General features: G+C 36.1%; 1 protein-coding gene across 1 annotated transcript in view; it reads left to right on the plus strand.

Annotated features, from left to right (window-relative positions):
* Positions 1–27,882, plus strand: part of LOC109387321 (teneurin-1-like) — a 413,374-nt gene that overhangs the window by 281,358 nt on the left and 104,134 nt on the right. The window contains exon 6 of the mRNA XM_019651161.1: positions 20,720–20,958. Coding sequence (XP_019506706.1) covers positions 20,720–20,958 — 239 coding nt within the window. The remainder of the gene's footprint in view (positions 1–20,719; positions 20,959–27,882) is intronic.

The following is a 27,882-nucleotide window of genomic DNA, read 5'->3' on the forward strand; positions in this document are numbered from 1 at the left end:
TTTTATTCGGACTATTGACAATGATGCAGAAAGAAAATAAGTTCAGGTTTAATATTATATTTGCCAAATGGAGATGTATTTTTAGAGGTCAAAGAAGTTTGTCAAATCACTACATATTCTTGAAGTTGACCTTACTTTGTTTATCTCCCTGTGTTATCCCTGAATAATTAAAGTGAACCGATAAGTTTTTTTTTTCTTTGAGCTCTGGAATCCACACAGCAGGGGACCAGGGAGAGAATATTGCTGTGGAAGGAAGGCCTGGTTTCCACATATTCTCCTGTGCTTAGGTGGGATTATAGTTACTGAGCTTTAGAGCACAGCACAAAGCTGAATTTTACTGTTTCTTAGGTGGCCTAACCTGAAGAGGGTTAATGTTGTTTGCTGTGATTATTACATATTCTGCATGTTCTAGTCAGTTCAGGTTTTAGATTTATGCCTTATGACAGGCTCATGAAGAAGACAATTTGAAAACAATTTTGAAAAATTTAAAGGGCTTCCAGGTGGTGCATTGGTTAAGAGTTGGCTTGGGACGCCAGCTCTGAGCAGCAGGGCCCCGGTTCGGATCCCACATGAGGGTCAGTGATGTTGTGTCCTCTACAGCTAAGAATGGTGAACAACAGCTCCACCTGGAGCTGTGCTGCCATGAGTCACTGACGATGGCGTAGGCTGCAGTGGGTTGCCATAAAGCTACCGTGAGTGGCTGGCAGCCAGCGTGAGCAACCGTGAGGTGCCATGAGCCGCCGTGAGCGGCTGTCCAATGGCCAGTGAGCGGCTACCTCACCCAGGAAGAGCACAATGCTAATACTAACATGGGCCAGGGAAGCGAAGTTCTCCACAACTAGACTGAAGAACAAAAGGACAACAACTCATCTGTTTCCCTCCCCCAATTCCCCAAGAAAACCTTTAAAAAAATTTAAAGTAGAAAATGTTTTCTATCCTCCATCTCTTATGAAGATTTCCTTGTTTGGTCATCAATGGTAAATGTTTGAGGCAAAATAGAGAGTTGTGCATGTTCTCTGGCCCTAGGGTTCAAGATATTTGTTTGAGTAATATAATAGATTTCACTTGAGATTTCACTTGATATTTCAAGTGTAAATAACCTCAAGGGAAGAACAGCTGTGAGCTTGGCGAGGCAGATAAAATCATGAGTGCCTGGCAAGAAAATCTTTTTCTGGATGTCTTTAAAGGAGGACAGATTCCCTCCCATAGGGATGTTGAATACTTCAAAACTTCATGTTCCAATCAGATGAATAGTTTTAGGCCAACATTTCTCAACCTTGCCACTACTGACTGACATTTCAGGCTGGACAATTCAGTTATGTAGGTTGTCCTATGCATTACAAGATGTTTAGTAGCTTCCCTGTCCTCTACCCACCAGATGCCAATCAACCTCCCCCTCAGTTGTGACAAACAAAAATGTCTTCAGACACTGCCAAAGGTCCCTGTGGGACAATTTCTTTCCAGTTGAGAAACAATCTTTTAGATTAATGGTGAGACAAATCTATTGTTTCCTTACCTGCTCACTTTAGTCAACTCCTCTTTAGACTCTTGTAGTTTCTATTTTTACCCTTCCCATTTTCCCTCTTCCTATTTTTTTGAAGTCTTTTTTTTTTAAGATTTTTATTGAGGAATTGGGGGATGGGAACACCACTGCGGAATTGAGGGGAGGGGAACAGAAAAGTTGCTGTCCTTTTGTTCTTCAGTCTAGTTGTGGAGGATGTTGCTTCACTGGCCCAAGTTGGCACCATCACTGTGCTCTTCCTGGGCAAGGCAGATCAGTCGCTGGCTCCTGGACAGCCACTCACGCTGGCTGCTGGCTGCACACAATAGCCTGTGGTAACCCACTGCAGCCTACGCCGTCGCCAGTGACTCACCGCAACCCAGCTCCAAGTTGAGCTGTTGTTCAGCATTTTAGCTGTAGCGGGCAGTGTCACTGGCCCTCATATGTGGGATCCGAACTGGGGCCATCTGGCATCCCAAGCCAGCTCTTAACCAATGCGTCACTCGGCCGCCCCTTTTTTTGAAGTCTTTATTAGAGGGTAGGTAATTCTCCAGTCTATAGTGTAACTTGAATTGGAAACCACTGCTATAATTGATTGTTCATGTCTCCTCAAAGTTCATATGTTGAAGATCTAATGTCCAAGGTGATGGTATTAGCTTAGGCCTTTAGGAGATAATTAGATTGTGAGGACAGAGCCCTCATGAGTGGGATTACTACTTTTCTAAAAGAGACCTCAGAATGCTCTCTAGCCCCTTCCACTACATGAAGACAATGCAAGAAGTTAGCAGTCTGCAAACTTGAAGAGGTCCTTTGCCAGAACCAACCATGCAAGCACCCTGATCTTGGACTTGCAGCCTTCAGAACTGTGAGAAACATATTTCTGTTTATAAGCCACCCAAATTATGGTATTTTGTTACAGCAGCCTAAATGGACTAAAGCAACCATTACACTAAATCCATTTAGCTCTAAGCTCCCCATCCCCTGTCAATTGGTTTCCTTTTAATATAGTGGCAACTCCTCATATAATTTTATTCCCAATTAACTTGTCATACCCAGCATTTCTATGTAAGATTATTAAGCAAGAGGAATATATTTTTACACACTGAATATATACCTGTTTGTGTACATACTTTTTCCCCCACTGGGAATGCAAAAAGCTGGAAAAATACAGTGTATCATTGCTGATTATTTAGATCAGATCTAAACAGGCTATAGCAAGGAAGGTCAGAGTGACTCCCCAAAGCAACTAAAAAATAATCCTCTACCCTTGCATATATAACCATATCTATCTATTTACCATCTACCTATCTATAAAATATCCTTTCTTATTAAATTATTTTCTCTTCTATGCTCTTTATTCTCCCTAGATTCAATTTTATTCTCTCTCTTCTGCCTTTACTTTAGACCTACACTACTCCTGGTCATTTATCAGCTCTTCTCATATTGTCCTTTGCTAAAACACTTACCAGGACACAGAAGCCTAAAAGAAAATGGCACATTGGGGAAACGGCATATGAGATAGGATAGCCAGCGCTTAGAGGGGACAATAGTAGCAGTAATGAGGCTGAGAGGCTTGCAGAGGCCAGATCATTAAGGACCTTTCAAAAGTAGTACACCTTCTTTTTAAAAATAGGAAAAACATGGGAAATCACGAAGAAAAATAACTGCAAATTCCATCAACCAAAGATACTTATGATTAAGATTTCTTTGTCTTTTCTTCTGGGTCAGATCTCTGCACAGAAGGATTTGAGTTGTAGTTGATTTTGGTTTTGTGTGGGAGGAGACAGCACATGGTTGTGATTGTTCTGCACATATGAATTCTGGGTTTTATTTTTTCCCAACATAGAAAATTGCTTATTGCCTTAGAAATTATCTGGTCAATAGGAAAGAAATGCTTTAAAACTATATCAAGTAAGAAGGAGGTTTTTAAAAATGGTACAGGATAAGCTCACAGGAAAAGGAAAGGACAATCAGAGACCTAATGAGAAATGGAACTCTCTTCATTGTTTCTTTTGGGACCACATGATATTTCATATCTGCTTCTCTCTGCACATACACTCTATTCTCAGGCTTCATTCTACATGGGATTTCTTTATTCCTCTATTATGCTGTAAGTGCAGCTATGGCTCAATGAGACCTTGCATCCTCGCTTCACTAGCTGACTGGGTTTCTGTGTCTAGATTTCTGAGATAGGTAGAGATAGAGATGGGGGGAAAGGGGGGAGAGAGAACATAACTGTCTCTGAGGTTGGATATCCAATTCTGTTCCAATTAACTATGGCTGCAAGCACCAGGGAGTGGGGTTTGTAGGGTCATCGATAAGGATGCTCTTTCGAGGACATTGTGCTGAGAGAAAATGATCAGCATATTTAACATGACAATTTGGTTAAAAGTCTTAATATTTTTAATGACTTCATAATATTCCATGGAATGAATGTCCTAGGCTCCTTCCACATTTGAGTCTGCTCTCTTTTGTGAATGGATGGAGAAGGGGATTGAGAATCATGGGTGGGGGGATGGTTTTAGGTGTGAAGACTGGAAGTGTCAAATACCACTTTGGATCACCCTTCACATTTCATTAGCAATAACTCAGTTATGTAACCATACCTAGTGGAAATGGTGACTGGGAAATGTAGTCTATTTGTATGCTCAGGAAGAAATAAGAAAATGGATGTTGGTCAGAAGTGGACAGTGTCTGCCTCAGGCCACATCTTTGATTTTGAGACTGATATTTCAGAGGACAGCTATGCCCTTTTCTAGTCTGTCCCATAGAAAAATGTTATGCTGGATAAGTTAGAATACTGATTTGAGTGTCATTTCTTGTTTTATGGTATTATAAATCATTCTGACCCCATTTACCCTCTTCTCTGGGTGGTTAACACACAATGTGATATATAGATGATGTATTATAGGAATGTACACTTGAAACCTATGCAATTTTACTAACCATTGTCACCCAATAAATTTAATTTAAAAAATAAATATACATTTATTAAAATATAAAAAATAAAGCATTCTTGCTTTTATTGTACACATTTGATTAAGATTTTCAAAGAAATGAAAGCTAATGTCTGGCAAATGTTGATCAACATCTTTCAAAATTTGCATTAGAAAGGTAATCTAGATTTTTCAACCTGAAGACTTTAGTGAAAAACTCTTAGGTTCTGTCCTTATTGTACTCCTTTGTAATTAATTTGAAGCACTCTTTCTTTGAAAGAAGATGCCCTGGCTAATGTAGATTACAATTCAGTATAAACAAATGATACAGAAAAGGATACCATGTCAACTGACTGATAAAATAAACAAGGAAAATACAGGCTGTAGAAAATGAGGATGAATAAAAAGGTAATCAGGGTATATAATAATACTCTGTCGACTCTTCTAGAAAGATTTTACATAGATAGATGATAGATAGATAGATATTAATAGATAGATAGATGATAGATAGATGGATAAGCCAAGTAGCCAGTGAAACCAATTCTATAAAATCAGAAAGTTTCTCTGCTGAGTAAAATTGGGAATGAACTTTCATCTTTTGCAAAGGGAAATATAATTGAATTTCTTTACAAAATGAAATTTTTTTTTAAATCCTAGAAGATTGGTATCTGGTTTAGTTTTAAACATGTGCTCATAAATTTTGCTTAGGTCACATGTTTATTCCCATTTAAAATGGTTTCTGTTGGGAAATGAACTACTGAAAACTATGGGGTGGCATTGCATGATTAATTTGTGAAGATATATAAAATCATAAGGGGATTGAAAATCCACCCCCCCCCAATAGTTTTCCAAATTTTTTCTAATTTGAATAGATTATGACTCCACATCATATCTCAAGCCCTAAATTGCTATTAAATAAAAACAGAATGAAAAAATGGTAAGCTTACTTATCTAAGTAATAATTTTATTATATTGGCCAGAGTCTTTTAATACAGGAACATTTACATTAATGGAAAATATTAATTTGATATTTGTCTTTCAACTGGTATAGGAAATTTTAGTATCAATTTTTAAATTAAAGTTATGTCCAAAGAGCATGAATCTATCTTGGAGAAAGAGAATGAGAGGGTTACTTGAAAGGAAATTATTATGAAGTGGGGGGTAATTGTTTATTTTAATTTACGTTGGGGTCTACTAAAGCAACTTGGTCAAAACATTATAAAATATGTAGTAATTTTTTTCTCTCTAGTATTTTATATTTATCCTGCCCTTCTAACTCCAGTTTATCTCTGAATATCCTGTTACACAAATGTTGATATAGGAAAATATGATGCAGTGTTGCATGAAAAATGTTCTAATGTCCCCTGTATTCTACACAAGAAGACATGACAATTAGCTCACTATTATGATAAGTGTGTACCCCCTGGCATTACCTCATCATGTCTGTAATTTTAACAGTTGAAAGAAATATTTCCTTAAAAATATATTCGGTGGAATACTAATTTTATGTATACAGTAATACCTTGATTTGTGAGCATAATTCATTCCAGAAACAAACTACTCGTATTGCAAGACATCACTCATTTACTATGTTAAAATGTTTTAGAAATGTTTGCTCACCTTGCAGAACACTCACAAACCAAGTTATTCACAATCCAAGGTTTTACTTTATATTAATTTAAAAAAGATAAAATGCTAGATGAGTTAATATATGCACAAAGGTTTAGAGAGGATGCATGGATGAGGTGGCTTAAAATTTGGAAGAAAGAACTTTAGGACAAATAAAATTACATCCCCCTTTATGTAGTTTTTAGTGGATAAATACAATTTGTTACCCCAAGAGGTTGTCCACGCTAATAATGCCATTTAAGCTCAAGAAGAGTATCAAGGAGCAGCCAGTCATCTCAGTTGGTTAGAGCACAGTGCTCATACCAAGGTTGCCAGTTTGATCCCTGCTTGGGCCACTGAGCTGCACCCTCCACAACTCGATTGAAACAACTACTGAGTTGGAGCTGATGTGTGCCAGAAAAGCACACTGTTTCCCAATAAAAATTAAAAAGAAAAAGTCTGGTGATGATGCTGTGAGTTGCATGACTGGTGTGGCCCCACCCACCCACTTCTTTTTAAAAATAGGAAAAACATGGGAAATCACGAAGAAAAATAACTGCAAATTCCATCAACCAAAGATACTTATGATTAAGATTTCTTTGTCTTTTCTTCTGGGTCAGATCTCTGCACAGAAGGATTTGAGTTGTAGTTGATTTTGGTTTTGTGTGGGAGGAGACAGCACATGGTTGTGATTGTTCTGCACATATGAATTCTGGGTTTTATTTTTTCCCAACATAGAAAATTGCTTATTGCCTTAGAAATTATCTGGTCAATAGGAAAGAAATGCTTTAAAACTATATCAAGTAAGAAGGAGGTTTTTAAAAATGGTACAGGATAAGCTCACAGGAAAAGGAAAGGACAATCAGAGACCTAATGAGAAATGGAACTCTCTTCATTGTTTCTTTTGGGACCACATGATATTTCATATCTGCTTCTCTCTGCACATACACTNCACCCACCCACCCACAGTCTAAAAAAAAAAGAAGACGAAAAAGAGTATCAAGAATGGGCTCTTAAAAAAAAGACTAGAGATGTTGAGATTAATATCTTGGCCAGACACTATGCTTTTCCACAAAACACCAGGTATTCTTGTCAAAGAAGAAAATGTGGCTGGCTCAGCATGGTATTTTCTCTTATTGTCTTGTATTTTGGTAGGCATAAGACTAAATACCTATGGATAGACATTTCTCCAATAAAGATACAAAACAGCCAACAAGCAGATGGAAAGATGCTCAGCATCACTAATCAACAGAGAAATGCAAACTAAATCCACAATGAGATGTCACCTCACACCTGTTAGGATGGCTACTATCACAAAAATAAAAAACAAGTCTTAAGCAGAATGTAGAGAAATTGGAACCCTTGTGTACTGTTGGTGGGTTTGTAAAATGGTGCAACTGCTATGGAAAACAATATGAAGGTTTCTCAAAAAACTAAAAGGATAGCTTTTGTATGATCCAGCAGTCCCACTTCTGGATTTATATCCAAAATAATTTAAAGCAGGACCTCAAAGAGATATTTACACACCAATGTTCATAGCAGTACAAGTATTATTCACAATAGCCAAGAAGTTAAAGCAGCCCAAATACCCTATAAATTAATAAATAAACAAAATATGGCATATATAGAGAATGGAATATTATTCAGCCTTGAAAGCAAAGTAATCCTGTCACATGCTACACATGGATGAACCCTTAGGACACTGTGTTAAGTGAAATAAACCAATCACAAAAAGACAAATACTGTATGAATCCACATATAAAAGGTATCTAAAGTTGTCAAATTCATAGAAATCGAAAGTAGGATGGTGATTACTAGGGACTGTGGGGAGGGAAAGAAAGGAAATTTTTTAATGAGTAGAGTTTCAGATTTGCAATATGAAAGCATTCTGGAGATTTCTTTCACAGCAATGTAAATATACTTAACACAACTGAACTGTACATTTCAAAAGTGTTATGATGGTAAATTGTATGCTTTGTGGTTTTAACAACTGCATTTAATAATTTTAAAAAAGAATAAATACCTAAATTCCACACTCTTATCTGAATGTGATTTGGCCCTAACAATTGACTCACGGCTGTTCCATTGCCGTCTTCTGTTATATTTATTTATTTTTTAAAATCAATCTCAGCTTCTAACTGGAAGTAAGTTGAATTCCTTCCTCTAGGTATAAAAATGAGTCAAATGCTTATAGCTAAGGGAATACAGGTTTAGATACTCATTTCATGAGTATGTTTACATGATGTAAAAGAAAAAATTCCTTGGCTATTTATGCACCTGTTGTTACAAAGCTGTAGATTTCTGTCTGTTCCCTACAGAATTTTAAGTGCCACATTATTTAGTGCTAACAGATACCCTCAGAATTATGTAGCATGAGGGGTTTCAAAAGAGAGAATACATCTTTTATAGGTGATTTTAAAATCCTTACAGGAGCATTTATTATATTCCCATTTACCACCACTGGGTCTCATCAGCCTTGAAGATATTTTTTTTCAATTTTCTTATATGCCCATTTCCTTTTGGCAATATCTTGCTTTTTCCTTTTTAAATTTGAACTTGAATATTAAAACAGATGCAAAGGAGCGTATACTTACACATAAACTCTTGAACTGCATTTTTATCATTTGCTCGGTGGAAAAAACCCAATTGTAAGAAATTGATAGCAACATTTTATATATCCTCAGGTCCCCAGGGAAAAGCAATGTGCTTAGACAGATGATCTTATTTTATGAGCACATAGCTGAAGTCTAGCACTGCGCATTTGTCTTTATGCTTCTACTTTTTTTCGGGGACTATGAAAACACATTTAGGCAGTAGTTTTCACTTTCCAACAGTGGCCTGCAAAGCCTATGACAATACAGAGCATTTGAATTGCTGTTTTTCATGATGCACAGAATCTTAGTCTGAGCTTGTTAATAAAAAAAGAGGAACCTTCATATACAAACTCATTTTATTTTTATTTTTATTTATATTATTTTATTAGTTTCAGGTGTACAAAAACAATGCAATACTTATACTTTTCACCTCTCACAAAGTGACAATGCCCTCCCCAAATCCACCCCCCAATATCATAATACATATCTATTACAATTCCATTGACTCTATTCCCCACACTATACTCCACATCCCTTGACCATGTATATGTGTGTGTGTGTGTGTGTGTGTGTGTGTGTGTATGTATATATATATTGCTGACATACATTATTATTTAAAGTCAACTTCAGGTGTACAGTGATCAAGCATCTACACCGTCCATGAAGTGGCCTCCCTAACAAGACATGTGTACATCTGATACCCTACAAAATATTCACAACATTAGTAATTATATTCCTCGAACTGTCTTTCATATCCCTGTGGCAATACTGTAGTTACCAATTTATGCTGTCTAATCCCTTCCCCTTCTCCCTCATCCCCACCCCCTACCATCTAGCAACAATCAGTTTTTCCTCTATATCTCTGAGACCACTCCTGTTTACTTTGCTCATTTATTCAGTTCTTTAGATTCCACATATAAGTGAGAACAAATGGTATTTGTCTTTCTGTGACTGACTTGTTTCACTTAACATAATGTTCTCTAAGTCCATCCATTTCATTGCAAATGGTACGATTTCATTCTTCTTTATAGCTGAGTAAGAATCCATTATATAAATGTACCACAGTTTCTTAATCTAGTAGTCTACCGATGGGCATTTCATTGTTTCCAAGTCTTGGCTATTGCAAATAGTGTTGCAATGAACATAGGGGTGCGTATATTTTTTTCAATTAGCATCTTGGGCTTCTCTGGATACATATCTAAGAATGGTATTGCTGGCTCATAAGGTAGTTCCATTTCCAGTATTTTGAGATACCTCCATACTGATTTCCATAATGGCTGCACCAATCTGCAGTCCCACCAACAGTGCAGCAGGGTTCCCTTTTCTCCACAGCCTGGCCAGCATTTGTTGTTTGTTGATTTATTGATGATAGCCATTCTGACTGGAGTGAAGTGGTATCTCATTGTGGTTTTTATTTGTATTTCTCTAATGATTAGTGAGGTTGAACATTTTTTCATATGTCTGTTGGCCATCTGTATGTCTTTTTTAGAGAAATGTCTCTTCATGTCCTCTGCCCATTTTTTAATTGGGTTGTTTGTTTTTTTGGTGAGTTGAATGAGTATTTTATAAATTGTGGATATTAACCCTTATCAGATATATCATTGACAAATATATTCTCCCATTTAGTAGGCTTCCTTTTTATTTTATTGATGGTATTCTTTACTGTAAAAAAACTTTTAAGTTTGATATAATCCCATATGTCTATTTTTTCTTTTACTTCCCTTGCCCCAGGGGATATATCAGTAAAAATATTACTTAGGGTAACGTCTGCAAATTTACTCACTGTATTTTCTTCTAGGAGTTTTATGGTTTCAGGTCTTACCTTTAAGTCTTTAATCTGTTTTGAATTTGCTCTCGTATATGACATAAGGCAGTGGTCTAATTTCATTACTTTGCATGTGTCAGTCCAATTTTCCCAGCACCATTTATTAAAGACTACCTTTATCCCAGTGTAAATTCTCGCTTCCATTGTCATAGATTAAATGATGATATATGAATGGATTTATTTCCGGGCTCTCTATTCTGTTCCATTGATCTATGTGTCTGTTTTTATGCCAGTACCATGCTGTTTTGATTACTCTACCCTTGTAGTATGATTTGATGTCGGGTAGCGTGTTACCACTGACCTCGTTCTTATTTCTCAGAATTGCCATGGCTATTCAGGGTATTTTATGGTTCCATATAAATTTTAGGATTACATTTTCTGTTTCTGTGAAAAACGTTTTCGGTAGTTTGATAGGAATTGCATTGAATCTATATATTGTCTTAGGCAGTATGGACATTTTAACTATATTAATTCTTTCTATCCATGAGCATGGCATGTGTTTCCATTTATTGGTATCTTCTTTAAATTTTCTCGTCAGTGCCTTATAATTTTCTGAGTACAAGTCTTTTACTTCTTTGGTTAAATTTATTCCTAAGTATTTTATAGTTCTTGAAGCAACTGTAAATGGGAGTGTTTTCCCAATTTCTCCTTCTTAGAGTTTGTTGTTAGCGTATACAAATGCAACTGATTTCTGAATATTGATTTTGTATCCTGCTACCTTACTGAATTCACGTATGAGTTCCAATAGTTTTTGGTGGAGTCTTTGGGGTTCTTTATGTATAGTATCATGTCATCTGCACATAATGACAATTTTACTTCCTCCTTACTAATTTGGATGCCTTTTATTTCTTTTTCTTGTCTGATTGCTGTGGCTAGAACATACAGAATTATGTTCAATAAAAGTGGAGAAAGTGGACAAATCTGTCCTGTTCTTGATCTTAAGGGGAATGGTTTTAGCTTTTCCCCATTGAGTATGAGGTTAGCTGTGGGTTTATCATTTATGGCCTTTGTTATGTTGAGATATGATCCCTCTATTCCCACTTTGCTAAGAGTTTTTATTATAAATGGCTGCTACATTTTGTCAAATGCTTTCTCTGCATCTATTGATATGACCATGTGATTTTTACTTGTCATTTTGTTGATGTGGTGTATCACATTAATTGATTTGTAGATATTGAACCAACCTTGCACACAAGGGATGAACCCCACTTGATTGTAGTGTATGATCTCCTTAACGTATTGCTGAATTCTGTTTGCTAATATTTTGTTGAGGATTTTTGCATCTATGTTCATCAGGATTATCGACCTGTAGTTTTCTTTTTTTGTAAATCTTTGTCTGATTTTGGGATCTGGGTGACAGTGGCCTCATACAAAGAGTTTGGGAGCCTTCCCTCCTTCTAGATTTTTTGGAATAGTTTGAGTAGAATAGGTGATAATTCTTTTTTGAATGTTTGGTAAAATTCACTTTTGAAGCCATCTGGTCCAGGGCTTTTGGGTTTTGGGAGCTTGTTGATTACTGATTGATTCAATTTCCTTGGTAGTAATCAGTTTATTCAGATTTTCTGTTTCTTCTTGAGTTAGCCTTGGAAGGTTGTATGCTTCTAGAAAATTGTCCATTTCTTCCAGATTCTCAAATTTGTTGGCATATAGTTGCTTGTAGTATTTTCTTAAAAATGTTTGTATTTTTGTGGTGTCTGTTGTCACTTCTTTTCTTTCATTCCTGATTTTACTAATTTGAGTCCCCTCTCTTTTTTTTTTCTTTTTTTGATGAGTCTGGCTACAGGTTTGTCAATTTTGTTTATCTTCTCAAAAAAAAAAACCAGCTCTTGGTTTCATTGATCTTTTGTATTGTTTTTCTGATCTCTATTACATGTATTTCCACTCTGGTCTTTATTATCTCCTTCCTTGTACTCCCTTTTGGCTTATTTTGCTGTTCTTTGTCCAGTTCCCTGAGGTGTAAGGGAAACCTGTTTATTTGAGATTTTTATTGCTTCTTTAGCTAGGCCTGCATTGCTATCAACTTCCCTCTTAGGATTGCTTTTGCTGCATCCCAAAGGTTTTGTATCATTTTTGTTTGTCTTCAGGTATCTTTTGATTTCTTCCTTGATCTCATTTTTTACCCACTTGCTATTTAATAACATGTTATTCAGCCTCCATGTGTATTTTCCAGTTTTTTCCTTGTAATACATTTCTAATTTTGTAGCACTGTGGTCAGAGCACTTGATAAGATTTCAATTTTCTTAAATTTATTGAGACTTGTTTTGTAGCCTAACATTGTTGTATCTTGGAAAATGTCCCGTGTGCACTTGAGAAGAATATGTATTCTGTAGCTTTGGGGTGAAATGCTCTGAAAATATTGACTAAATCCAACTGTGCTAATGTGTCATTTAAGGCCACTGTTTCCATATTGATTTTCTGTCTGGAGGATCTGTTCATTGTTGTTAGTGGTGTGTTGAAGTCCCCTACTCTGAGAGTGTTACTGTTGATCTTTGTCTGTATGTCTGTAAATATCCGTTTTATGTATTTAAGTGCTCTTACGTTAGGTGCATAGATGTTTATTAAGATTGTGTCCTCTTCTTGGATTGATCCCTTTATTATTATATAGTGCCCTTCTTTGTCTTTTATTATATTCTTCAATTTAAAGTCTATTTTGTACGATATAAGTATTGCTACTCCAGTTTTTTCTCATTTCCATTTGCATGAAATATCTTACTCCATTCCTTAACTTTCAGCCTGTACATGTCTTTTGATCTGAGATGAGTCTCTTGTATACAGCATATGCAAGGGTCTTATTTTCTGATCCATTCAGCCACCCTATGTCTTTTGATTGGAGCATTTATTCCATTTACATTTAACGTGATTATTGATAGGTCCATGGTTATTGCCGTTTTGTTATTTGTGTTTCTGGCCATCATTAGCTAGATTGTTTTCCTCTTTCTTCTAATTAAAGAAGCCCTTTTAACATTTCTTGCAATGCTGGCTTGGTGGTAATGAATTCCTTTAGCTTATTTCTTTCTAGGAAGCTTTTTATCTCTCCTTCAATTTTAAATGATAGCCTTGCTGGATAAAGCAATCTAGGTTTTAGGCCTTTGTTTTTCATCACTTTGAATACCTCCTGCCACTCCCTTCTGGCCTGCAGAGTTTCTGTATAAAAGTCAGCTGATATTCTTATGTGGGTACCCTTTGTAAGTAACTTGCCGCCTGTCTCTTGCTGGTTTTAGGATTCTGTTTGTCTTTCAACCTTGCCATTTTAATGATAATGTGTCTTGGTGTGGACCTGTTTTGGTTCATCTTGGTTGGAACTCTGTATACTTCCTGAAATTTATGTCAATTTCCTTCACCAGGTTAGGAAAGTTTTCAGACATTATTACTTCAAATATGTTCTTGATCCCTTGCTCCCTTTCTTCTTCTTCTAGTATTCTTATAATGCACATGTTGTTGCACTTGATGTTATCTGACAGCTCTCTTAAATTATTTTTGATGTGTTTTATTATTTTTTCTTTTTGTTGTTCCATTTGGATGATCTCTGCTATCTTGTTTTCTAAGTCAGTAATTCGATCCTCTGCTTCATCTAATCTGCTGGTAATTCCTTTGAGTGTGTTCTTTATTTCAGTAATTGTATTACTAAGTTTTAACTGGTTGGTTTTCATGATTTCTCTATCCTTCTATATCCTCTCACTAATTTCTTTAAACATTCTTATGATCAGTGTTCTAAACTCTGCCTCTGGTAGGTTGGTTGCCTCTATTCATCTAGTTCCACTGATTCAGGAGGTTTCTCCTGTTGTTTTATTTGGGCTGCATTTCTTTGTTTCCCCATTCTGGCTGACTCTTGTGCTTGCTTTGATGTATTAGGTAGATCCCCTCGGTCTCTTAGTCTTTGCTGGGTAAACTTATATGGTATGTGTCCTTTATATTTGAATTGTTTAGTCTCCCTATTCTCCTGTGGGTGTGTTCCAGAAGTGTCCCTTGTGTTGTATATCTTTTCCTGTTGAAGTTGAGCTTTGATTGATTTTAGCTTGTCAGTAGGTGGGATTGACTCCCAGGGTGATTAGCTGTAAAGATTGGCTATGTCCACAGTGTATGAGCTGCTGTGTGAGGTTGACCCCTCAGATGATGCTTGGCCCCTATGGGCTCTGCTTATAGAAAAATCCCGTTGATTGTGACTCTTGTAGGTCAAACCTGGTAATGCTCTGGTTTGGTCTAGAGTTGGCCTCTGGGTGTGATGATTCTTGTACCCCTTAGGCTGGGTCCTGGTGCAAAGCAATTTTTGAACAAAACCGATCAACAAGAACAAAAACAACAACCACAAAAAGAAACCAAATTCTCTCACATATAAAAACAACTGACAACCAACACTCAACATGCAAAGACATGTCAAAAATACAAAAAACAAAAGAAACACAACAAGCAAAAAAGCAACACCAAAAAAAATTGCAGAAAAGTGGAAAGAGAGGAAATTTAGAGTGGGGAAAAGAAAAAAGAAAAGAAAGGCGAGGGAAGGGAGAAAAAATATATATAATATATGTCTACAGACCTATATATATGGATATATATATATATACACACATACATATATAAAAAACAAAAAATGATAATAATAAAACAGAAAACAAAAATAAACAAACAAAAAAACAAAAACAATGCCAGGCTTGGCTAAAATCCACCAAGCTATCTCCAGGTTGTCCTCTACTGTACAAAAACTCCTCCGCATCTTGTGAAGGTAGAGCCGGCCACCTGGCTCTCAGAGTGACCCTGGCGATGCAGTTCTAGATGAGTGGGGTTATGGGGTGAGGTTGGTAGTTTTTACAAAGTCAGTGCAATTTCTGCTCTTGTAGCTGAGAGCACTGCAGCCAGCCTCCTTCTGACCTAAGCCCAGATCTCCTCTTTCTGCTGGGGTCTATGAAGGGTGTGAGATTCTCAAGCTGTTAAATGCCGAGCACTGCCTCTGCCACTGGCTGCTGGTGTGTGAGTCAGCAGCTGAAGTTGCCCTGCTGGGACCGCATAGAAAAGGTGGGGGCTGGGTAACCAATCACACACTTTCCAAGGTCACAGCTGCAAGCGGCCTGTTTCCATTTCTTAGGGATTGCAACCCCTCTGTAATCTGACACTACTCCGTTCAGGAACCAGTTTAAGACTCTGGAAAGGCATGGGCAGGGTTGCTGTGGGAGGCTGGGAGTGGGGTTTTGGTTATGGAGTTGTTTTTCCTTTCTGTCTGAGAGAGCCTAGCCACAGTTTTGAGCTGAGGTTTCTGCTTTGGATGCTGGGCACCACCGTGTTCTATGCTGAATTATCCGCAGGACTGTGGGGCATAATGAAGGATCCCATCACCTTGCTGCTGTAATAATCTCCCATCTGCTTCCTGGGGCCCTGTGTCTCTGCATGCCTCCCTTCCCTCTTCCCCCACTTGCCCGGTTTGCTCACCTTCAGGAGATCTTTGTGCGAGTCTCTTAGCTGTTCTGTGTGATGAGCAGAGGTTCCTTTGAGGAGTTATAGCTATTCAATTTGTGGTAATTTCCAAGGGAGAACTCAAGGAACCCACCTCACTGCTGCCATTACTATCTGCATCCAACAATCTTACCATGAACTCATTTTATTATCTCCCCTCACTGAGGATGGATTTGGGTTCTATTCAAATATGAATTAGTTTAAATGTTGCTCTGCTGCAACTGTTGAATTTATTCATTATGCTGTAATATTTTACTTATAAAACTGCATTTGGAAATATTTTGGTGTATATCAGGATGAAATTACAGTGCTCAGGGATATTGATTATTGCTTGTAATTGCCATCCTCATAGCCAACAATGCTATCTTTCTTTATCTTTCTTCTACCTCTTAATGATATACCAAACAAAATCAATATCCAACATATTGGGTAACTTACGATGTCTCAAAAATCCAATTGTTTTTCTTCATAAATGTGCAAAGGATTGAAGATTTTACCTTCGAACATTGAATAAAAGAGCCCCATACTGCTGGGTCTTTCTTTTATCTTATAGGAACATATCAGATTGTTGCTGTATAGGATCAGTTTTATGTAAGTGGCATTTTCATTCTTCCAGTGTAAACACAGGGCAAGGGTGGGGAGATGGGAAAGCTACTCCACTATGATGTCTGTACAGTGTTAAGCTTTTTGCCCTCTAGTCAATTAGATGCCCAAAGGGGAAAACACAGACTGGGGGAGCTAACCAGACATTAAAGAAATGCACTTTCTTATGGCATGCAGGAGATTATTTCAGGGCCTAAAGAGGAAGTGCATTCAAACAAAAGGTGCATAATGCTGTGAGTCAGTATTTCAATAAAATATAGGTATTCTTATTTCTACTACATATTGTTTCCCCATTCTGGGGATAAATTTAGGTGCCTTTAGGAGCAATGACTCATTCAGGTTCTTAACAACTAAAGGGTAGCTTCTTTGTAATGCTTCACCATTCATTCAAAATAGTTAAGATGGTCTTTAAAAGTTACCATAAGAACATGTGACACAGAGAAGAATAGACATATTGTGTAGTACTGTTAGAACAGATTGTTTTTGTTTAGCCTGGTTCAATTAATTCAGGAGATTAGAACCTGGTGTTAGTCCAGTGACGACCGGTTGGCAGGTAGCATAGGGCAATGAAAATACATTATTTTGGAAGTCTCCAATTCCAAGTTCATTCATACTTTTAACTACCTATGTTACTTTTAAGTAATCCACATATTCTCTGGGCCTCAGTTTCCCTAACTGCAGAATGAGGGTGCTGGATTACTAAATGATTTCTGAGATCCCTTCCAACTCTGATTCTTTTGCCATCATTCTTACATTTTTGTCCTTGGTCCCAAAGAAACAGGGTAAAAAGCACGGCTCAATCCAATATCATACACATGCTAAAATCAATACCAAACATATGTTTTCTGTGGCTTAATAGCCCTGGATTCAAATCTTAATGTGCCCACTAACTCCATAGCCTTGGTATAGTATATTGTATTGTAGTGGGTAACAGCATGGCTCTAGAGCCAAACTGCTTGGGTTTGAAACTCAGCTTCACCTATTACTAGCTGGGGGACAATGGACAAATTATTTAACCTCTTCGTGCATGTTTTTCTCATATGTATGGAGGTACTTATGTCATAGAGTTGTTGTGAAGATTAAATGATACAATGCTTTGTGAAGTATTTAGAACAATGCTTGACACAAGTAAGCACTTAATGAATGCTACTTCTTATTATCATTATTATGATAACTACAATTACCACTCTACTCCTCCTAAACCTTTTTTGGTCTCTGTTTCATCATCTGTAAGATTACAATAATGGTATCAAACTCACAGATGTATGAGGATCAAAATAATGCATATAAAGTACTTACTTTGGTGCTTGGCCTTTCTAGATGCTCAATAAGTCATGCTTACATAAATAGAACCAACTATATATGTGATCAGTGTTAGCCAGTGCAGTTTTTTCAATCACCCCACGCCTAATCTTTCTGATTATTAGTTACAAAAGCAATACAAGCTCAAGGCAGAAAACTTAAAAAATACCCCTATTATCCACAGATAACACAAATTATTATTTTTCCATTAACACATGCAGAGGGTGCCAAAAAAATGTATAAGCATTTTAAGAAATGAAAAAGTATATTGCAATTGTAATACAATGAATGACACTAGCATTCATTTAGTTAACACCATCTTTTGAGTGAACATCATGCTGCACATTGCTACCATAAATCAATTCAACTTTGAAAAGTAATACATAAATAACATCTCTTAAAATGTGTACCTTTTTTTTGGCACTCCTGGTGTGTATATATACTTTTTTGAATTTAAAAATTGTATCTCATTGTGCATACTCTTTTGATGCCTACCTTTGTTCCCTTGGTGATATCTGTAAATATTTCTCCTAGTGAACAGATATTCTTTTACAATACAATTTGTAATGATTGTATAATATTCTACTATGTGTTTGTAAAATTGTTTATTCAACTATATACCTATTATTGAGTATTTGGGTGTTTATGTTTTGGTATTATAAGTAACACTGCAGTGAATGACTTTTATATGCATTGTCATATACATCATTTCCTAAAGTTAAATTCTTATACGCATAATTATTGGGCCAAAGAATATGCATATTTAAAGTCTCTTAATACATAGTACCAAATTGACCCCCAAGAAAGGCTTGTGAATCTGCACTCCCCTCAGCAACCTAGCCCTTTAAATAACATTTACCCTCATGATACTAAAGCAAAATTGTAATGCAGATATTTTTCATTAACTGCCATGTAGAGAGTTCTTTTTTCCTTGAAATATATATTATTTTGTTCTTTAAAAATGGAAACTGGAAGGCAGGCTTTAAATAATCTTAATGATTTTTGCTTTGGGGCATATGTTACATGTACAAAATGTTGTTGGCTCTTTGCTTAGTGGAGGGTTTTTTGTTGTAGTACATTAAAATGTAGCACCAGAATGTGTTTTGTTTAGCAGTGCATTTTCCTGCCCCAGGTGGCATAGTAGAGTATTTAAGATTAAGGACTTTGGAGCCAGAATGACTTGGGTTCCTATTCTGACTCTGTCATTCACTTACTAGGTGAATTTTAGCAAGGCATTCAACCTCTTTAGGCTTCCATTCCCTTAAATGCAGAATGAGGATAATGTAGCCTATTTCATATGAGTGAAGAATAATTGAGAAAATGAGTGTTTAGCACAGTGCACAACACTTAGCACTCAGTAAGTATAAAGTATTTGCAAAAAAAATACTTTCATTTATTTGTTTTTAGCAACTCCTTCCATGTGAATAAATCACTACTATTTATGAAATAGCCATATTACAATAGTCATGAGCAGTCAATAATTATCCTATAGTAATTCAAAAATGACAGCAGTATGAGGTTACAGGTCACGGAAAAGTAATGCATTGTAGAAAAAAATGCAAAATAGTGCTTGCACATGGGGGTGTGTGTGGATAGGTATTTATTTAGAAAGGCAGGAGGGAATATCCTAGGGTTATGGTAATGTTCTGTATCTTGATAGGGGTTTGACTTGCACAGGTGATTTTATCTGTCAAATCTCAGCAAATGTATGCTTATAATGTGTGCATTTAATCATGTATAATTTTTAAATTGAAATATATTTACTTATAACATTGCATAAGTTTAAGGTGTGCAACACGTTGATTTGAAACATTTATATATTGCAGTATGATTTCTATTGTAGTGTTAGCTATAGCACCTCTATCATAATCACATAATTATCGTGTCTTTTTTTGTGGTGAGAATAATTAAGATCTAGTCTCTTAGTAAGTTTGATGTTCATTATACAATGTCAATGTCTATCATCACTATACTGTGCATTAGATCTCCAGGACTTATTTATCTACTAGTTGCAACCCTTTGTACCCTTAAACATCTCTCCTACTTTTTTATTCCCTAGCCCAGGTATCCACCATTTTACTTTCTGTTTTTACAAGTTCATGGATGAACCTTGAGGACATTATGCTAAGTGAAATAAGAAAGATAAAAACAAATACTATATGTGGAATCTTAAAAAGCCAAACTCACCATGTACAAATTCTACATTAAAAATCTATAAAATACTAAACTATAGATAATAATGTGCAAGTGGAAATATATGAAAGGAAGTATATTGATGTATGCAACTTACTTTGAAATGTTTAGATACTAAAATGGACTGATGGATAAAGACAGGAATGGAGAGATGGAAAGATATGTGATAAAATGAGTATAATCAAATGTTAACTGTGAAACCTAGTTGGTGAGTATGTTTGTTCATTATAAAATTTTTTCGACTTGGCTGTATGTTTGAAAATTTCTATAACACAATATTGGGTGAAAATATGTCTGTGATGGCTAATCTTTAAATAAAATATTAGTTTCTAGGCTGTTCAAATTACCAAATGCCTGATGATACTTCTCTTTCTGTTTTCAAATCAACTCTTGAGTATTATAGTGAATGGGAGCAGAATAAAAAATAACATCAAATGTGTGATATTAATGCTCAGAGTTTGAGAAATTCACTAGCCAGCAAGTCAGGGAACAAAGAAGCTTTTTCTTCCTCTTTAAGGTCTAACTGAGAAAACAAGAGGGAGACCACAAAGGGTAATTTGGAGATAAATCTTAGGTATATGAAAATGTTTCGTGCCTTTCCCAGTTCTCCTGAACTTCGTCAAAATTTGATTGTTTGAAATTGGTGGAGATTGTGTTTTTGTAACACCTGGCCTTGGTTTTTATAGCCTACATTTTTGTTTCCTTCTTACAGGCATTTCCTATTCAAACACGGATCTGGTTCTTCAGCGATCTTCAGTGCAGCCAGTCAGAACTACCCTCTGACGTCCAATACTGTGTACTCGCCCCCTCCCAGGCCACTTCCTCGAAGCACCTTTTCCAGACCTGCTTTTACCTTTAACAAACCTTACAGGTGCTGCAATTGGAAGTGTACAGCCTTGAGCGCCACGGCAATCACAGTGACTTTGGCCTTGTTACTAGCCTATGTGATTGGTAAGCCCTTTTTTTCCATTTCTTAGTTTTCTTCTTAATTAAAGTCTTGATTTGCTTATGGGGGGCAGGGTAAGTCTCTCTCAGCTCTGGGTCCTACAAATTTGAACCAAGACTTAGTATTATAAATAACAAATGGATTTCTAATTAGTTTTTTTTCACTTCCTAAACTTAAATACCGCTAAAGACAGTATGAAATGCTCTTTGAAAAGAAATATTTATACTACTAACACGGTCTTATTGATTGCAATTACTGTGGTTAACCATTTTCCCTTAAATTAAAAGATTGTTATGGTTTTCTCATTAGAATTCATAAGTACCAATCTACAATAGCTTCTTAAATTATAGTTAAACAATAGCACTGCTACCGAATTTTCAGGTAGCAATTTCATTAAAGTAGTAGTTATTTGGAAGCTATCAGAAAATCAAGCACATAACTTTTTTCCAACAATTCATAGTACTCTGTGACTTTAAAAAGTGTATTCTTATTTCTACAAGGTAAAGGGCCACCAAACTGTGTGGTTACTATGTTTGACAAGGTAAAGGAAAAAATAGTCATGAGCCACTGTTTCCACTTTTAAGAAAAATATTGCTCTTGAGTCACCCTGATTAAAGTCACCCCCACTTGATAGCAAATACTATTGACTTTTTTCTGGATGGTGTTTTATTTTGACTGAACATTAATGTCCTTGCTTCAGTGGTTCTGCAGTCTAAAATGTAAATTAACTTAGAAAACATGTGTTTTGTAAAAGCACTATTCCTAAAATGAATAGAAAGAATACCACAGTAAGAAAACTAAATTTCTATCCAGGTTAGTCACTAATAACTTCTTTTCAGGTTTAACGTGATTTCCTAATTGAAGCAGAAGTACCCACGAAGACACAATAAATATGATTCAGAAAGGTAGAGAAACAGGGGTTTAGATTTTCTTATAATTATGAATAATAAAGTAAGTTTGGTTGATTCTAGTTTATTTAAAATGTGAACAATAAAAACGTTCACATAACCAGTTTTTATAGTAGTCATAGAACAGGTGATGGTAAGTAAATAAATACATATATTTTGTAGGGAATGCACTGATAATTTCAGCAGTATAGGATCATAACCTACAAGTATATTGATGTTCATGATTATCTTTTATATTTTCATTGTACACTCTGGTGTTATTGAACAGTGTTTCTATTAAATTGTGGATATTATTACCCTATAATATCAAAAATGTGTTTTTTATCTCAGACATTTCAAGATAACCCAACATGTGTGTTTATTTGGTTTCTAATAACCTGCAATGAGAAATAATGCTAAAGGAATGGAGATGGGAAATGAGAAAGTATTATAATACAAACACAATTTTAATATGGAATCACTTAATACGAGGAGTAATTTGAGAAATTTAAATACATTAAAGGCCCTTTAAAATGTTCTTGTTCAATTATAAGACAAAATCTTATGGGTTATCTTCTATTAACTTTTACTGTATAGAGAGAAAATGTTTGAGATATAAGACTTAACCCCTGCTATAAAGACATCCATGTAAGTGGTGAGGGGGTGGTAGGTGATGGTAAAGGGGATCAAATGTATGGTGATGGACTCTGGGTGGTGAACACACAATATGATATATAGATAATGTATTACAAAATTGCACACCTGGAATCTATGTAACTTTGCTGACAACTGTCACCCCAATAAACCTTAATTTAAAAAAAATAAATCCATGTAATAAAGGATTATGTCATACAAATGGCAGCATGAGGTGAACCTCTTGATATCTCCCCTGGAATTTAAAACAAATTGAACATCTATAATTCCACAAAGTACTCCATGCACAGCAGACAGGCAAGACTAAGAAACGTGCAATTGAAATCACCTAAAGGTGGGAAAATTGGGTGAGCGGGGGAGGAGAGGGGGAAAGTGTGGTGACACAGGCTGCATGCAAGCCTGAGCTCGGAGCTCCAAGCTCCCTGGACTCTGGAGCTACAGCAGTCATGGGAGAGAGAAGAATTCTGACTGCTAGCACTCCCCTTATGCCACACAGTCTCACCTGAGTCATCAGCATATAACATGGCTAAATCCAATGCTCATGACAGAGACCTCGGAGCAGACTGAGGGAAGAAGGGTGAAAATGGTGGTTTAAGCCCTCACTGCCAAGCAGAGGGCAGAAGACATAGGCACAGAGTCTAGCCACCCCCCTCCTCACCATCCCAATGTCTGAAGCAGAATGGTAGTAGTGTCATATCAAAAGAACAGAACGTATTTGCAGTTCTGGGAACTGCAGCCCCACAGCCACAGAATCTAGGCCCAACTAGTTCTGGTGAAGTGGAGGGAGCCTTTGCTGCAGGACTGGCTGTGCTGGTAGTTGCTGCCATTGCTCATTGCCACCTCTCACAACCCACCTTACCCCTGTCCTCACCTATCTGGGTGGATCCCTGCAGGGTTAAACAGAGCTGCTGAAACACACAGGATCTAAAACTGGTGGAGGAAGAGCTTTGGAACTTCAGAAGCTCTCCACATTGTTTCATGTATGTGGTGCCCTGAAACCCAGGTGAGCTGCTCACAGAGGAGAAGACCACTTTCCATGGAACCACCCCTTTGTGTGATATGCTGAAACAGTGCGGACAAAATATAACACTAAAGCATGAGAGAGAATAAAAGGCTGCAGTAGGGAAGAAAATAAAATATTCCACCAACACCTACTATAAAGCAAAAGAAAGATCTCTTCTTATCAACCTGTTGCAGAACCCACTCCTGTAGATGCCTAGGAAGAGAAATAATAATTTATTAATTGCCATGAATAACCAAGGTAACAAGGCACCTCAAGAAGAAAATGAAAAATCTCTACAAAATAAGCTTAAAGACGTGGAAATACATGATTTAAATGACAGAGAATTCAAGATTGCAGTTCTGAAAAAACTCGAGATGCAAGAAAACACAGACAGGCAGTTTAATGAACTCAGAAACACAATCAAAGAACATTTTACAATGTTCAAAGAACAATGAACAAAAAACAGTGAACATTTTACTGGAGAGAGTGAAATTAAAAAAAAAATCCAAATAGAATTTCTGCAGATTAAGAACTCAGTAAAAGAAATGAAGAATGAAATAGCCACCTTAAGTAATAGAGCTGACCAGATGAGGGAAAGAATCAGTGACGTTGAAGATAGAAATCTGGAAATGATATAGATGGAAGAACAAAGAGACTTGAGAGTTAAAAAAAGTAAAAGAATTCTACAAGAACTTTCTGACTCCATCAGAAAGAGCAACATAAGAATAACTGGCATACCAGAAAGAGAAGAAAGGGAGAAGGGAACAGAGACTATATTCAAACAAATAGTCAACGAGGACTTCCAAACTTGAAAGAAGAATTGGATCCTCGAATCTAAGAAGCAAATAGAACAGCTAATTACCTCAATCCCAACAGGCCTTCTCCAAGGCACATTGTATTGAAGCTGTCAAAAATTAAGGACAAAGAAATAATCTTTAAGGCAGCCAGAAAAAAGAAGATGGTAACCAACAAAGGAAAGCCCATTCGAGTATAATCAGATTTTTCAGCAGAAACGCTACAAACCAAGAGGGAGTGGACTCAAATATTCAAACTATTGAAAGAGAGAAATTATGAGCCAAGAATAATATATCCAGCAAAGATATTCTTTAGATATGAAGAAGGAATAAAGACTTTTCCAGATATACAGAAGCTGAGGGAATTTTCTAACATGACCTGCACTACAACAAATACTAAGAGGAGCTATTCGAACTGAAACAAAAAAAGCAAAAGAATACAAAAACGTGAGTAGTATTACAAAGAGACAGAAAGAAGCAAGAAATGAAAACCCATACAATAAATAGGACACTATACACTTAAACATAAAATACAGGGCAAAAAACAACAACAACAAAAAAAAAACACTTAAAAATAGGAAAAAGATAACTTGCTACTGCAGCGCAGAAAACTACTCACAAAAAGGGATAATTCGTAACAACAAAATCATAAAAGGGGAGAGAGTAAAGGTCTGAACAAGCACAAGGGAATGGAGAAAGGAAGCATGCTGAAGAAAATGAAATACTCTAAATATGAAACATTCTTTTACATAAACTTAATGGTAACCACTCCAAAAAAATCCAGAACTGAAATATATAACATAAAAAAAGAAGAAACAAAGGGGAAAATCAGAATACCACCGCACTAAAATAATAGACAGCAATAAAACAGCAAAGAATTAATGGAGACACTGTCCTACCAGAAAACCAAACATAGAAAAATAGGAAATCCTCATATGTAAATAACCACCCTAGATATAAATGGACTGAACTCACCAATAAAAACAGAGTAGCAGACCGCATCAAAAAACTAAACCCAACCATATGCTGCCTACAAGAGACACATCTCAGCTACAAGGACATTAAAGACTCAAAGTGAAAGGGCAGAAATTGACATTCCAAACAAATGGTATTCAGAGAAAAACAGGTGGACCCATATTATAATATCAGATGAAAAAGACTTCAGGATAAAAAAGGTAGCAATAGACAAAGATGGACATTTCATAATGATAAAAAGAACTATATAACAAGAAGACATAACAGTCATCAATATTTATGCCCCCAATCAGAGCACTGAAATATACACAGCAACGATTAACAGAACTTGAGGGAGAAATTGACCAAAACACAATTATAGTAGAGGACCTAAATACATCATTGACAGCTATGGGTAGATCACCCAAAGAAAAAATAAAGAAATAAATATCACCCCTAAATGACACATTCGAAATATGGACATAATTGACATTTATAGAACACTGCAACCTAGAACATCAGACTATACATTATTTTCTAGTGTACATGGAACATTGTCAAGGTTAGACCCTATATTGGGACATAAAACTAGCCTCAGCAAACTTAAGAAGATTAAAATTGTACCAAGCCTATTCTCTGATCACAGGGCTTTGAAATTGGATATCAACTGCAAAAAGAAAGCAGGAAAAACCACAAATATATGGAGATTAAACAACATACTTTTAAAGAACGACTGGGTCAAAGAATAAATAAAAGGAGAGATCAAAATATACATAGAAGAAATGAGAATGAAAACACATCCTACCAAAATTTTGGGGATGCAGCAAAAGCAGTTTTAAGAGGGAAATTTATATCATTACAGGCCTATCTCAAGAAACAAAAAAAGTCCCAGATAAATAACCTCATGTTACAACTTAAATAATTAAAAAAAGAAGAACAAATGAAATCCAAAGGAAGGAAATAATAAAAAGCAGAGCAGAACTAAATGAAATAGAGAACAAACAGACAATAGAAAAATTAACAGCACTATTTTATCTTTTCTTATGGCAGAATAGTATTCCATACACAAATTGATCCATGTGATACACCACAAAAACAAAATAAAGGACAAAAATCACATGATTATATCAATAGATTCAGAAAAAGCATTTGACAAGACACAACACCCATTTATGATTAAAACACTTAATAATATGGATATAGAAGGAAAATACCTTAACATAATAAAGGCCATATATGACAAACCATCAGCTAATATCATAATTAGCTGTGAAAGCTGGAGCCCTTTGCTCTATGTTCAGGAACACAATAGGGCTGTCACCTATCACCGCTGCTTTTCAACATACTATTGTAAGTCCTAGTCAGAGCAGTTAGGCCAGGGAAAGGTATAAAAGGCATCCAAACAGGGAATTAAAAAGTTAAATTGTCACTTGTTGCAGATGACATGATGCTATATATAGAAAACCCTGAAGACTCCACCACAAAGCTATTACAAACAATAAACAAATACAGTAAAGTTACCGGCTACAAAATCAACATACAAAAGTCTATTGTATTCCTATATACTAGCAATGAAACCTCAGAAAAAAAGCAAATAATTACTTTTGCAATTGCAACAACAACAAAAAAATACCTAGGGATAAACTTACCCAAGGATGTGAAAGACCTATATGCTGAAAACTATAAGACATTTTTAAAAGAAATTGAAGAAGAGACAAGGAACTGCAAAGACATTCCATGTTCATGGATTGGAAGAATCTACATAGTTAAAATGGCCATATTACCCAAAGCAATATACAGGTCTAATGCAATCCCCATCAAAATCCCAGTGGCGTGTTTTACAGAAATAGAAAAAAAAATCATCAGATTTGTATGGAACCACGAAAGACCCTGAATACCCAGAGCAATCCTAAGAAAATAGAACAATGCTGGAGGTATCACACTCCCTGACTTCAGGGCAACAATAATCAAAACAGTGTGGTATTGGCAGAACAACAGCCACACAGACCAATAAAACAGAATTGAGAACCCAGAAATAAACCCACATAAATATGGACAGATAATTTTTGACAAAGAAACCAAAAACGTGCAATGGAGAAAAGGCAGCCTCTTCAATAAATGGTGCTGGGAATGAAACTAAAGTATTATCTGTCACCATGTGCCAAATTAACTCAAAATGGATCAAAGATCTAAACATAAGACCTGAATGAATAAACTGCATAGAAGACAACTTAGGTACTAAACTTATGGACCTTGAGTTCAAAGAGAATTTTATGAACTTGACTTCAAAGACAAGGGAAATAAAGCTAAAATAAATGAATGGGGCTATATCAATCTAAAAAGCTTCTGCACAGCAAAAGAAACCATTGACTAAAGAGACAACCAACAGAATGGGAGAAGATTTTTGCAAACAACACCTCTGATAATGGGCTAATATCTAAAATAGATAAGGAACTCATACAACTTAACAACAACAAAAAATAATCCAATTACCAAATGAGTAGAGGATCTAAATAGACATTTCTCCAAAGAAGACATACAAATTGCCAATAGACATATGAAAAGATGTTCAACATCACTAATCATCAGAGAAATGAAAATAAAATCCACAATGAGATATCACCTCACACCTATTAG

The sequence above is a fragment of the Hipposideros armiger genome, unplaced genomic scaffold, assembly GCF_001890085.2.
Source record: "Hipposideros armiger isolate ML-2016 unplaced genomic scaffold, ASM189008v1 scaffold_153, whole genome shotgun sequence".
In the NCBI taxonomy this organism is placed as follows: domain Eukaryota; kingdom Metazoa; phylum Chordata; class Mammalia; order Chiroptera; family Hipposideridae; genus Hipposideros; species Hipposideros armiger.